The 13,279-nt window shown below is 32.8% G+C and overlaps 1 protein-coding gene across 1 annotated transcript; it reads left to right on the forward strand.

The window, feature by feature from the left end:
* The first annotated feature begins 263 nt into the window (after positions 1-263).
* Positions 264-4,216, forward strand: LOC115975311 (putative disease resistance protein RGA3). Its single transcript, XM_031096043.1, has 5 exons — positions 264-369; positions 707-1,018; positions 1,114-3,425; positions 3,542-3,618; positions 3,993-4,216. Exons 2-4 carry the CDS (start codon positions 719-721, stop codon positions 3,570-3,572), a joined length of 2,643 nt encoding a protein of 880 aa, XP_030951903.1. The 5' UTR covers positions 264-369; positions 707-718; the 3' UTR covers positions 3,573-3,618; positions 3,993-4,216.
* The last annotated feature ends 9,063 nt before the right edge of the window (positions 4,217-13,279 follow it).

The following is a 13,279-nucleotide window of genomic DNA, read 5'->3' on the forward strand; positions in this document are numbered from 1 at the left end:
AAAAATAAAAATTATTAGAGAATGTTACATTTACATAAATAAAAATATTTTATTGGTTAAGAGATAAAAAAAAACTACATAAGCGGTTCTGTGATAAAGTTAATAATTTTTCCTATCGTACCCTGTGCAATACCTAGGGTACGGGATCTAAATTCGTTTAAATTTTTTTTTTTTTTTTGATAGGACCGTTTAAAACTTTAAAACAAATATAAATTGCGAGACCACGCTTCTCTCTCTCGTACTCTCCCTATTTTGCTCTTTTCAGAGATTTCGCTCTCGTGCTCTCTCTCGCTCTTCCTGACGTCCATTGACTGCGTATCTACCTATTTGTTTTCACAGAGTTTTTGCTTGCAAGCTAATTATTCTGGAGTAAGTGCACTCTGACATGTCTCTTATGCTTTAATTAACACAATTAAAGGGAAGAACCTCCTCCATCATCTGTCTCCACAATAAGGGAGAGGGAGATTGACTAGATTCGTACCAAAACGCCATACATGCTCAATAGTAACAGTTGTTGAGAACTGATACTGATACAGATCTGAGTTGGCAAATACGATTACCATGTCTATATCATATCATTAAATGAAGCCTCTCTCTCTAATATTTTTAAAGAAATAGAATAAACTTATTTTTATCTTTTATAAATATAATTATTTTAATTTCTAATTCGGTTATGAAATTTTATTCTTTATGTATTTATTGTTAGGAAAAAAGAAATATGGGTAGAAAGAGAGATCAATTTTGGGATTATGCTGAGCAAAGTCTAGATGGTCGTTTCAAATGTAATTTTTGTCATGGTGATTTTCCTGGAGGTGCAACAAGGATTAAGGCACACTTGGCTGGAGTTTCAGGCCATAACATTGTGGCATGTGTAGCCGTGTCTCAAGAAGTTCAAAAAGAAGCCCGGGCAACTCAAGAGACTAACAAAAAGCTTAAATGTGCATCATCCTCAAGCAGTGCTAAGGAGAGTTCAGCTTCATCTTCATCATCAAATATTATGGATAGAATTGTCACACAGGTGTTTGTTTAGTCCCAACATAGTTGTTTATTTCTAACAAAGCCATACCTTTTTAACACTTTGGAAACCTTTTCATACTAATTTCTCTTTTGCAGGGCAAGGAAGAATATATAGTTGAAATTTTCCTCGATGATATTGTGGACAGACTAGTTGCCAATGTATTTTCACTTACAACTGAGCATTCCAAGAACAAGGAGCTGAAAAATCTTCTTTACACGTTATGCAAGATTCATGTCATGTTATATGATGCTCAAAAAAGACAAGTAAGCGATGAGTCTGTGAGGATTTGGTTAACAGAGCTTAAAGATGTAGTTTATGAGGTTGATAATGTGCTAGATGAGTTCAGCTACGACACTTTCCTGAAATACCAAATGATGAATCAGGTACCTAGTTTTTCATTATGCAATTTTGATGAAGTTAAGACCGTCAAACATGCATTGGAAAATATTTTGAATAAAGTAGATGGCTTGGGTCTTAAAATTGAGAATTCAAACCCCAAGATTAGCCTAGACAATATAGATTCCTCCCTTGATGATTCAGAAGTTATAGGAAGAGAATACCGTGTCCTAAAAAGTTGGGATTTACTGGATGATGATGATGATGTCTTTCTAAAATTAAAGTCAAGATTTGATGGTCTTACAATATCATCTTTAAAAAGGTGTTTTGCATATTGTGCAATCTTCCCTAAAGATTATGAAATTAGAAAGGATGAGCTAATTCAGCATTGGATGGCTGAAGGGTTTCTTGAACCATCTAAAGAAAGTATGTTGATGGAGGATATTGGTAACAAGTATTTTAAAATTTTATTGGACAAATCCTTTTTACAAAATGGTAAAAGGGACGAGTATGGTAATATTATCAGCTATAGAATGCATGATTCCGTACATGATTTTGTGCTATTAATTTCAAAATCAAGAACTTCTGGTATTTTCAGCCACGTACGAAGTTTATTTGTTGGATTTGATGGCCAAACAACACCAAGAATTTCATTTAAAGGTGATTGTTTCACAAAATTATGCACATTAAGTTTAGAGAATGCTGACTTTGGCGACAGATTATTAGTAGTATTTAAAAGCTTACGTGTTTTAAAGTTATATGGATATAAGAAGACAGAGCTGCCAGAATCAATTGATGTGTTAATACATCTAAGGCTTCTTCACATCACTGGAATTAATCATTTACCAAATTCAATCACTAAGCTTTACAATTTGCAAACTTTAAGAATCGAAGGGTTTCTCATGGAACTTCCAAAAGACCTAAGCAATTTGATTAACTTGAGACATATTTGTATTGATGAAATTAAGAAAGCACCTAAAAATCTAGGGTGGTTGACTTGCCTTCAAACATTGCCAATATTTGTTGTGGGTCGAGATGAAGGTTATCGGATTAAGGAATTGGGAGCTTTAAAGAATCTCAGGGGAGAAATAAAAATAAGTAATCTAGAGAAGGTGGAAGATGAGGAAGAAGCCAAAAGTGCAAAATTAAAAGAAAAGGAAATGTTCAAGTTGGGATTACACTGGACATCATCAATAAGAGCAGCGGACAGCTATGATAAAGATGAAAAGGTGTTGGAAGGCCTCCATCCTCACCCAAATTTGAAAAGCTTAACAATAGAAAGGTATGAAGGAAAGAAATTCCCATCATGGTGGGCTGGTTTGTCGCTATATCAAAATTTGATTGAGATCTATTTGAATGGGTGTACGGAATGTGAAGAAGTTCCCACCTTGGGACATTTACCCTGTCTTAGGGTTCTTGAAATAATAGGAATGGAGAAGGTAAGAAGTATAGGAAGCGAGTTTTACAGTTACAGTGATGGGAGTTACAGAAATACTACTACATTATTTCCAGCATTGAGAATACTCAAATTGGTGGAGATGATTGCCTTAGAAGTGTGGAAGGATGCAGGTGAGGTGTTGGTGTTTCCATGCCTTGAGGAGTTGACCATAAGTTATTGTAATGAACTGAGAGATTTTCCAGACTCACTGCACACCTGCGTGTCCCTTCAGAAGTTGGTAGTAAAGGAATGTCCTGAGCTGAGGTATTGGCCAGGTGTCCAGTGTGTGGGTTCTACTTCCATTCAATACTCCCACCCCTCTCTCCAAAAGCTCAAATTGTGTGAGTCAGCCCACTCTCTCCTGGGCCAAATTCAATACTTCATTAACCTTAAAATTCTGTGGATACAACGATTTTTTGAAATAGAAGCTTTGCCAGAGTGTTTGGGTTGCCTTTTCTCTCTTCAAAAGCTGTATATTGTGCATTGCAATCACTTGGTGCATCTACCCACCGAGGAAGCCATGCGATGCCTCACCCAGTTGAAAATGCTGATCATTTATGATTGCCCCAATTTGGAAGACAATGAACGGTCCAAGATTGACCACATTCCATTTGTTGATATCCAGGATAGCGGGTAAGTTTACTCATACAATTTATTAGGTTAATCGTTCCATTTGTTGACATACACTTGAATTTTTTTTTTTTTTTGGATGGTTCTAACATTTTCTATATGGTTTTTACCTTTAGAAGGTGGCCAGATTGCTCTGATTTCGAAGACTAACTCAGGAAGCTGGCAAGAAGTTTGCATCTGGGAACTGTTGCCTCAGGTTTGCTTTCTCCTACCATTTTGGATATTATACATAATTTACTTCATAAATGGTGATTTACAAAACCAAATTTAGTTTATATATATTTGTAGAGTCACAGTGACTATAGCCAATATGCATATCTACAATGTATAGAGTTATGTTGAGTGCAGTCAAATCACTGAATTGTGGTTTCACACTTACATATAAAATGATGAACTCCTGAGTTTTTTATGCTTGTCGAGTATGTAAGCTGTTGCATTTTTTCATATGAGATGGTTAATCAAAATTGCCATTGCATGGTATAACACTTTGTTTATTGTTGTTAAAATTCTGTTTAGCAGTTAAAAGTACTTTTATATGTTACTGATGGCCCTAATGTTCTGCTTTTGTAGAAGACTGGCAATTTTCTTCAAAAGCAGTACTATGACTGCAGAACTGATCCATCTGCTTCTACAAATTGCCTCACCCCATTTTGGGACCTGCAAATTTTTCATTTTCCCTAAAAGGAAGGATGTGCTGAAGGAATGGCCCCTGGAGGTCCAAGAGTGTCCGTTACAAATAGATAGCTGGATCATTCAACTGGTAGCATCTGAAATTTATGTGATGCCATAGAAAGCCAATAGTATGTCCATATTTAATGGAATTCCTACTTTTTCTTTTCTCCAACTATTATTTTTATTTATTTTTAATTATTATAGCATCAAATACCATTTCTTCATAATTTTCTCATTTTCTTCAACTTATTCACAAAATGTCCTTTGCTGTGACTCTTTTAATTGCTGACATGGATATAATGAAGTAATTTCCAGTCATTTATTTGCCATTAGTCGGATAAATTACAAATGCCTTTGTTTCACCATTGATAACAGCAAGTTCTGTCAATCATATAGATAGTTTGATTTGTAATTTACTGTTTTTCTTCTTTTTAATATATAGTGGAAACTGAGGTTAATGAATTATAAATGATCACAAATAGGCTTCTGTTAACAACTCAAAAGTGTTCTTTCTATAACATAACTTTTAACATCTTTACCACAATAATCTTAAATCTAAGAGTGATAAAGTAATAGATGTAAAATTTTCATGGCAACAAAAGAAAATTGTGAATTTATACCTTAGCTTTCCCAGCCTTTGTGCATTTGGGGTGAAAGGAATTGCTGCATTTTCAAGGACAGAGAGTCCACTGCACCAATCTTCAAGTTTTCATTTCTGAAGACTCTTCATGAATGGGGATTGAAGTCCTCTACTCTCTCCACGTTTTCTTTGATGGATTTCCTAGATAGACAACCTTTGTGCCGTTAATTATATGGCTGGTTTTGTGTATTTTATTTTCTAGTCTTGTTTTGCTTTGCTGTTTTTCTTTATTTTGTATACCAAATTGATTTTTAATATATTGCAATTACCTTTTCAAAAAAAAAAAAAAAAACTTTCCTAGTCCTTGTGTACTTAAGAAACTTGGATTCAAAGTTCAAACAGATTGTCAAACTGAATGTGTTTTCATTATTAGGACCAGTACTCTTAATCAGATCTTGGTGCACAAAATTGTAACATTTATCTCTACTTTTTTTTTGTGTGGTGGGTGAAGGTGACACACAATTAGCAGCAGCTGAAGTGGTTGAAATTGCATGCTGGCTTTTCTATGACTTTCTTGGCCTTCTCTATCAATTTTAGGCCCAGTCACTGTAGCTTCACTCCTTGTATATCACCTGCAAGGTTTCTCTGTAAATTATTCAGAATCCATAAGCAAATAACTAAAGATAACAACAAATTTAAAATTAAAAATAAATAAAAAATGAAAGAAGAGAGAAATGAGATAGGGAATACATATTTGCCACACTTTGACCCCTTGAATAAATGACTATGAAAACTCCTTTAGTCCATTAACCCTCATAAAATTTATAAGAAATAAAAGAAAAAACAAAAGTTTTGTATTACTGACTAGAGAAGGGGAGATTAGTCTTCCAAGATTATGTACTTGCTCTACTTCAATACTATCTGCAAAATAAACCTCAATTCTTCTCAGGTTCCCATCCTTATTTAGCAGAATTAATAACACCTGGATCCACATTATTAATAGACCTAAAATTAAGATTATTCAATCAGCTGGATGAAAAATTAAATTATGAAGTTTTCATCCACTCCCAAGCCAACAGGAGTTTTAGTTGGTTTGTTTTCTCAATTTTCTAATCCCTTCTAGTATATAAAGTATTGATTAAATCCAATAAGTGTATTATTCATGCCAATTGTCCCCTCCTTCCTCCCATTGTTCCAATAGCATTTTCTGAACTGTTACTTAGAAAATGAAAAAATAAAAATGATAATCCATTATATTTTCAGGAATTTATTTGCATGATTGGTTTTGGTAGCTTTTCAGTCAACTGAGGAAAGCCTTCTATGAAATTATTTTTGCATGATTTGTGTTGGTGTAGTAGCTTTTCAGTCAATTGAGGAAAGCCTTCATGAAATCTTCTGCTCATTTTTCAACATTTGAGACCATTTCATTTTGAAAGCGGAAAAGCATCTGTCAGTGGTTGGTTGCCACACCAACAATCATGTCAAAAGGAATAAGGTTCCCTACACTAACCTCAAACCAAATATGCGGACTGATCGAACATCTCCCCACCCGTGGATAGATTAATGCTTCTGAATTAATTAATAGAAAGTAATCTCACCAACCACACTGATTACTGCAAATTTGTGAATTATCTGAAACAATTATGAAAGTCATGATTCCAAATGAATTTTTTTCAAAATAAAAAATTTTATGGTAATTTGGAATCAATATTGACATGGTTGCTATTAGAGCTTGCTTTGATGCCCATTGATAAAAACATACACATTCTTTGTCTCAACATCTCTTTTAAAGTTCACTTATAGGTTGGCCTTTTTAATTTCTTTAGCTGAAACTGCAACAGCACATAAATCAGTTCTTGGGCTTAAAAGCTCTCTGACATTTGGCAATAGATTTTGTTGTTTTGGGCTGGTTAATGATTGCTGTGTTTATGTGTGAATTGTGGGTGGCAGAAGGTCTTGTTGATTTTTGTTTTCATATTTCGGTTGGGAGGTCAGTTTAAGTGGATCATATGCAGGGGCTAGTAAGTCACTGTGTTTTGTAGCCAATGTACATGTCTACATAACCAAAACTTTTAGTCTATGAATAGGCGTGCATGTCAACTCCACACACGTGTTCATATATTGCCAAAACAACGAATATAGTTAGATTGAGTACAACCAAATCACCGAATTGTTCTTTGATTCTTTTTTATATGAAAGTCATTTTGTGCATATGGTGTTATTGACCTTCTCAAGGTTTACTATCATATATATATATATAGAGAGAGAGAGAGAGAGTAACAATCTATAAGTTAGCTTGAGGAAGGACTCATTAAATCTAACACTAGTCATGTTCCGGCAATTTAGATCTTATGTAATAAGCAATATAGTTTTTCTGTTTTGTCTCTATAAAATTGATGAAATTTTTTACCTATTGAATGTTCAGAACATGGCTAATAAAATTCATAATTTCTGATTGTTAAATTTGTACTAATGTTAAGAAGAGTTTAGCATTTTGGACGTGCAGCGTGCTTGCCAATGCATTGGGTATTTGTAAATATATCCTTAACTTTAAAATTTTGAAATGAACACCTTGATTTGGTGTTAACTTTCAATTTTTATCTTATTGTCTATGTTAGTGTAAAAATCAACAATTAGTGGGAAACAAAACACTCCAAAATAGCATTTAAATCCCTTTAAATTAGCAATATATGTAGTAAAAACAAGTCCCAGAAAACCCATAATAATCTATGTTGTAAACACAAAGACCCCATATGATAAGAAAAAAAGACTCTAGCCTATAATTTGTGAAATTTACAACAACTTGACAAAGTACGGCTAGCTAATACAGTTAGACGCATCCATGGTTCAAGGAGCTCTTAAAAGCACTATGCTAGTAGTTGGTAGTGTGTAATACACATTTGCAGCCTAATGAGTTTGTTTATAGATAAAAACTTCAACTAAACAACTCTTAAGATTTTCTATCATTATGAATCACTTGATTTTATTGCACATTATCATCTTCCACTCTTGTAGAAAACTAAACCTTAGCACCAAGCCAAGGAAGGGTGCTTCCACATCTGCTGTGAGAGGAACCTCTTTGATTCTGCACTACCTCTTTGATATGCTTGTTGCATCAACCTCTTTTCTACCTGTTCTAGCTCCTGTATTGGTTTAACCATAGCAACAACCTCTATGAAAATGGGAAAGAATCAGAGAGTTGAAAGGTTAGGAGTACCCACACATTTGATTAATTCAGAAGTCAAGCAAACACTTGACACCCATTCAAAAAAATTGATGAAACAAGAAATAGCCTATTTTCTTTCTATAAATGATAAAAAGGATGCATGAATCTTCATTACATTAGTAAAGAGGTAGAGTGCAATGAACATTTTTTGAATTAAGACACAATATCTTCTATTGGCCTTTTGCAATACACAAGAATCTCAACAAAGAACAGAACTTTTTTTTAAAATTACAGAATCAAAAATCATGACAAACCTCATTTGTGACCATCCCACAATTCGTTGCTAGCAAGGATAAGAAACTCAAGGGAGAAGCATGGAAAGATGCACTCTTCACCCAACTAAATGTATCAATTAGGAGAGCTCTCTTAAATAGGGACTTGTAATAACATTGGACTATTGTTAGTAAACAACATTCCTCTAGCAGAATGCTAATACTCAAATGTAGGTGTGTTGATAAATGCCAATAAAAAATTTACATTTACAAATTAACATTGGTTGGTGGGATATTGAAAATGGTTTAAACTAGGGTTAAAAGCTGCTTTTATATATATATATATATATATATTTTTTTTTTTTTCCCCCTAATTTCTTTTGGCTGGGATGGTAAAAAAAATAAAAATAAAAATAAAGGCACATTCAAATTTACTTAATTCTTTAAAACATAAGAAATATATAACCATTCCATAGAACCAAAGAGTGAGAATATCTGTGGGTTCCAATTAGCTCAACTGGTAAAATCTCTAATGGTTGTATAAAAGATCTGAGATTCAATCATTGCCTACACCAAAAATTGATTGGTGTCTTGGTCTGATGATAGATAAAGACTTATTATCAGGAGTGAATGTCATAGGTTGAAACTCTCTCTTTCTCTAAAAAAAATAATAATAATAATAATAGTGAGAATATCTTGTGCAGTAACTAAAGGACCAATCATTCATTAATGAGATATATATTTGCTTGAAGCCACAATATCAGCTTAGGGTGAAGTAGCCCACTGCATCACTGAGAATGCCCATATTCTTGTAATTGAGATAAACCTTTGATACATCCCATGTAAAGGTTAAAATCATTTACAAATGGTATGTTCTCTCTATTTCCTTATGTTTTACTGTTTTGCTTTGAAGTTGACTAATTGTTCATGATTTGTTCTCCTCTCTGCTTCTTATTCTTCTTCTTCTTCTTTTTTTTTTTTTTTTTTTGGGTTGCTGTATATATTACCATATTCTTTGGTTAATGATACCCAACGAGTTTTGTAACAAACCATTAATTCATATTTAACATATCTTACTACATAGCTTCTATGTATCTTCTACTTTTAGCTCTATATTGTGGTTCTTCCATGATGGTTGAATTTCTATTAGCACATCCAATATTTCTTAGAAAATTCAGAAAGTCTTTTTTTTTTTTTTTTTTTTTTTTTAAGGATTTCATTTGAATTATCACTTCTTATGTTTTCATATTTTCTAATAATATTTTACACTTATCTACTCCTTATCAAAACCCCCCCCCAAAAAAAAAAAAAATAGTGTTAACCAAATTGATATGAATTATGAAAAACCAAAACAAATAAATATTTTTAATATAAAATTCAAAACTAATGAGTAACTACATAAAAATAATTATCCAAAACTAAAGCATGTCTCAATATCATAAATAATCAATCATAATATGTTAAAGAAAATAAACCACAACTAATAAGTTTATATACTTAGGGTTTGAAAAGTATATTGGTAAAATGTCATTTAATTAAACGGACTAGACAAGCTAAATAGGTTCCATGGATTGGACACTAACTCAACCTATTTATTGAAATATTCAGTTGTGTCAACCAAATATGACACTAACCCATTAAGTCTCAACTCATAATCTGCTAATTTCGTATTGTGTCGTGTCAGGTTCACGGGTCATGTCCAATAAGCCACATAACAATCTCTGTTTAATATTCCTCCCAAACTTTCTTATCTCCTTTCTGATTCTCTTCTTTGAGCTCAATTTTGGTATCTCCCCTGCAGGTGCGTTCCCAATTTCACTACACCAAACACTAGCAGTTGGAATAGATGAAGGTAGGTTTATAATGGATAAGGAAGGTCCTGGGCCAAGAGTGAGGAGTTCAAAAGGGAAAAGATCCCTTACATTGGGCCCTACACTATTTAGTTGGGTGCCACTTACTGGGCTATCTAATTGGTCTAATAGAACAAGCCCACTGTTCTCCGTTTGAGGGTTTAGAAGTCTAGGTCCATTACTGGAATCCCTCAATTCAAATATGAATCTCTCCCTATTTACTCTTTGTATTAACGGCTCTATGAATGAATCAGGGGACTAAGGTATGCAACCCTTTTCCCAGCCATGGTACTGCATGGCTTCAGGTCTGCTTTCACTTAAACTGTCCAAATTGAACATAATTGTTGTAGTATCACTCTCTGAATCTAAAGCTTCAAAGTGTGGGTGGGTACTCTGTCCATTTGTAATGAAAGGACCATTACCTTCATTCCAAGTCCATTGAAGGTTTGAGTCTTGTGGAGGTTGCCATGGTGATCTAGTTGAAAAGGAAGCATTATTTGTTCCATTACCCAAAGGGTCATGCCGTGTTGGTAGATAACAAGCATGCAAATTGTTGGTGTTTTCAATTGAATTAGTACTAGTATCTTCTGAGGCCAATGATACTAGTACAAATAGGTGGGTAATGAGTGGGTTCATGAATATGGATAAAAATTGCCACCCTATTATTATAGTAAGTGCTCTTTGTCTCTATCTTTGATACAGTGAATGCTCTCTAATATTATGTGTTTCACGCTATTTTTCTTTTATTTTCCTTTGAATAAATAGTTTCTTGAGAATATAGTCCATCACTACCCACCCATCAATTTATATTTTGTTTGGATAAATAGTCAATCCCTCCATATTTTCCATTAAGTACTACATAAACTTGTCATGCATGTTTAATTTGTCTAATAAAATGATATAACGTCATTTTTGTAGCCTAAAATTTTTAAAACAACTATAAAATTTAAAACAAAAATAAATTACAATAAAAAAAAGAAAAGAAAATGATGTAGTATCATTTTATTAAATGAACAAAATATGTATGACAAATTTATGTGACACTAAATGGAAAATATGTATCAATGAGATACTGAAGCAAAGAGAATAAAACTTTGAAGTGTAAAAGTCAAATAAACTTCTAGTGTAAAATCCAAAAAGTCTCAAATTTTTATAAATGTAGTTTAAACTTTAGTCTATAAAATATAAATAAACATGTTTAGTTGTCAATTTATGAAGTTTAACTTTTAAGAATTACTTTCTCAAAAAAAAAAAAAAAAAAAAAATCTTTTTAGAATTATAAAAAGTTTAGGGGCAAAATATTTTTCATCAATTACAAGTTATGTTCAGAATAATTGACAAATGTGCTGAGTAAATCCAATAAAAAATTGACAAATGTACCATGCATCAGCATTGTTCAACAAACTTTAATTAAGTTACGTGAACTTGGTTAGCTATTCTTTATTAGCTTTTGAAGTAGATATATAGGCCGTTGATGTCATGTCCCTTTCATCCTTGTGTGAACCAAAGGAAAAACAATAAAGCGTCGGGAAATATGTCAGTTGACTCAATCCACTTGCCATTGCCTTTTGATTTCCCTTGTTTTAATTGCAATGCGTGAATCTGAATGTTCTTTCACCCGCTTTCTGATAAATGATTTAATTCGCTATTTTGCCAAAGAAAATCATCAGCAAAATGGCAATGCCACACCATTTTGTAAAACTTACTAATAGAATCGTAGTGATTCATTTATAATGATTACTGTACTCATTAGGGATGTTCACCAATCTGCATGATCGCTCAAACCAAACAAAACCGTCTGCAAAATACAGTAATTACAAAGACTACTGCAAGTGGTAGTGAACCGCACCACATTGTATAGTGTGGAGTGCGATTTTTTAATAAGAAAACTGTACAAAATCGCACCACTTTGTACCTATATATATATATATTAAATATCTATTAATAATTTAATTTTATATGAAGTGGCCAACCTAGCGTTAGTGTGTTCCAACTTCACATTAAAAACTTCTTCATTTTGGTCAAATACAAAATCAAAGTTCAAAACCTCACTCACTTCTCCATCTCATACTCTCACTCTTCTCTCCTAATACTCTCTCACTCTCAGTAAGCATAACTAGTTGTCTATATGGTACACTTGTTAAGCATTTTTGTGTTACATGTTAATTTGTTTAACATGTATAATTGTATATGGTTTAGTGTCATGAATTATTTTTTTTTGTTTTGTATATATTTGTGGTACTTTTGGTTTACCATAAATCTATCATAGATTATTATTATTATTATTATTTTTTGTGTCTTATATATATTTGTGTTACTTTTTTTTGTTACATATGTTATATATTTTATTATTTTTTGAAACTTACTGTCATATTTTCATGGTTATTAATACTAAACTAGTAATTGGTCATCACATCTTGAAAAATATACCAGCCTAAAAGGTACTAAAAATGGCCAAAAACTGCACCAAACTGCACCATGAACATCCTTAATCCTCATTGAAGCTTCCAATATACATTATTTATGGCCAAATGCGTTAAGTAATATATACTTCACCCTTAAGTCTTCTACCTTGAACCATCATTGTGTATGTGTTTTCAAGAATATATTCAATACATTTTTTTTTGAGAGAGAGTTTCAACCTATGGCGTCTGCTCCTGATGATAGCTATTTATCATCAGACCAAGACATCAATCAGTTTTTGGTGTAGGCCGGGATTAAACCCCAGATCTCTTATTCAACCATTAGAGACTTTACCAGTTGAGTTAACTGGAACCCACATATTCAATTCATAATAAGAATGTGTTTTCGAGAATATATTCAATACATATTAAGAACTGATATGCTAAAATGCACCCACACATAAGAGGCATTTTTTCCACCATGACCATGAATCTTTCATTCCAAGTGATGCAAATACATCACTAATTATTTAAGCATGCCGTTGTAGTAATCAACCATACCCTAAAACAAATTTTGAAAAGGAAACTATGGATTCTCATTGAAATGTTAACTTTATTGCAATCGTGTTCCAATTTGGAAACTAATAAGTTCTTATGGTTTGTTTGGATCTCTTAGATTTGGATTTGGATTTGGATTTGGATTTAAGGGGGCTTAAATCCAAATCTTTTGTTTGGGAAGTTTAAAAGAGGTCAAGGATTTGGATTTGACAAATCCACAAAGAATTTTAAATATTTAGAATGCTTGGATTTGAAATAACTTCTAAAATCAATGTTATTTTCAAATCTATTAATTTCAAATCCAAACTCAAATCTAAATCCAAATCCAAGTTCCCAAACGCAGCTCTAGTGATGAAA

Source organism: Quercus lobata, chromosome 2 (genome assembly GCF_001633185.2).
Source record: "Quercus lobata isolate SW786 chromosome 2, ValleyOak3.0 Primary Assembly, whole genome shotgun sequence".
Taxonomy (NCBI): Eukaryota; Viridiplantae; Streptophyta; class Magnoliopsida; order Fagales; family Fagaceae; genus Quercus; species Quercus lobata.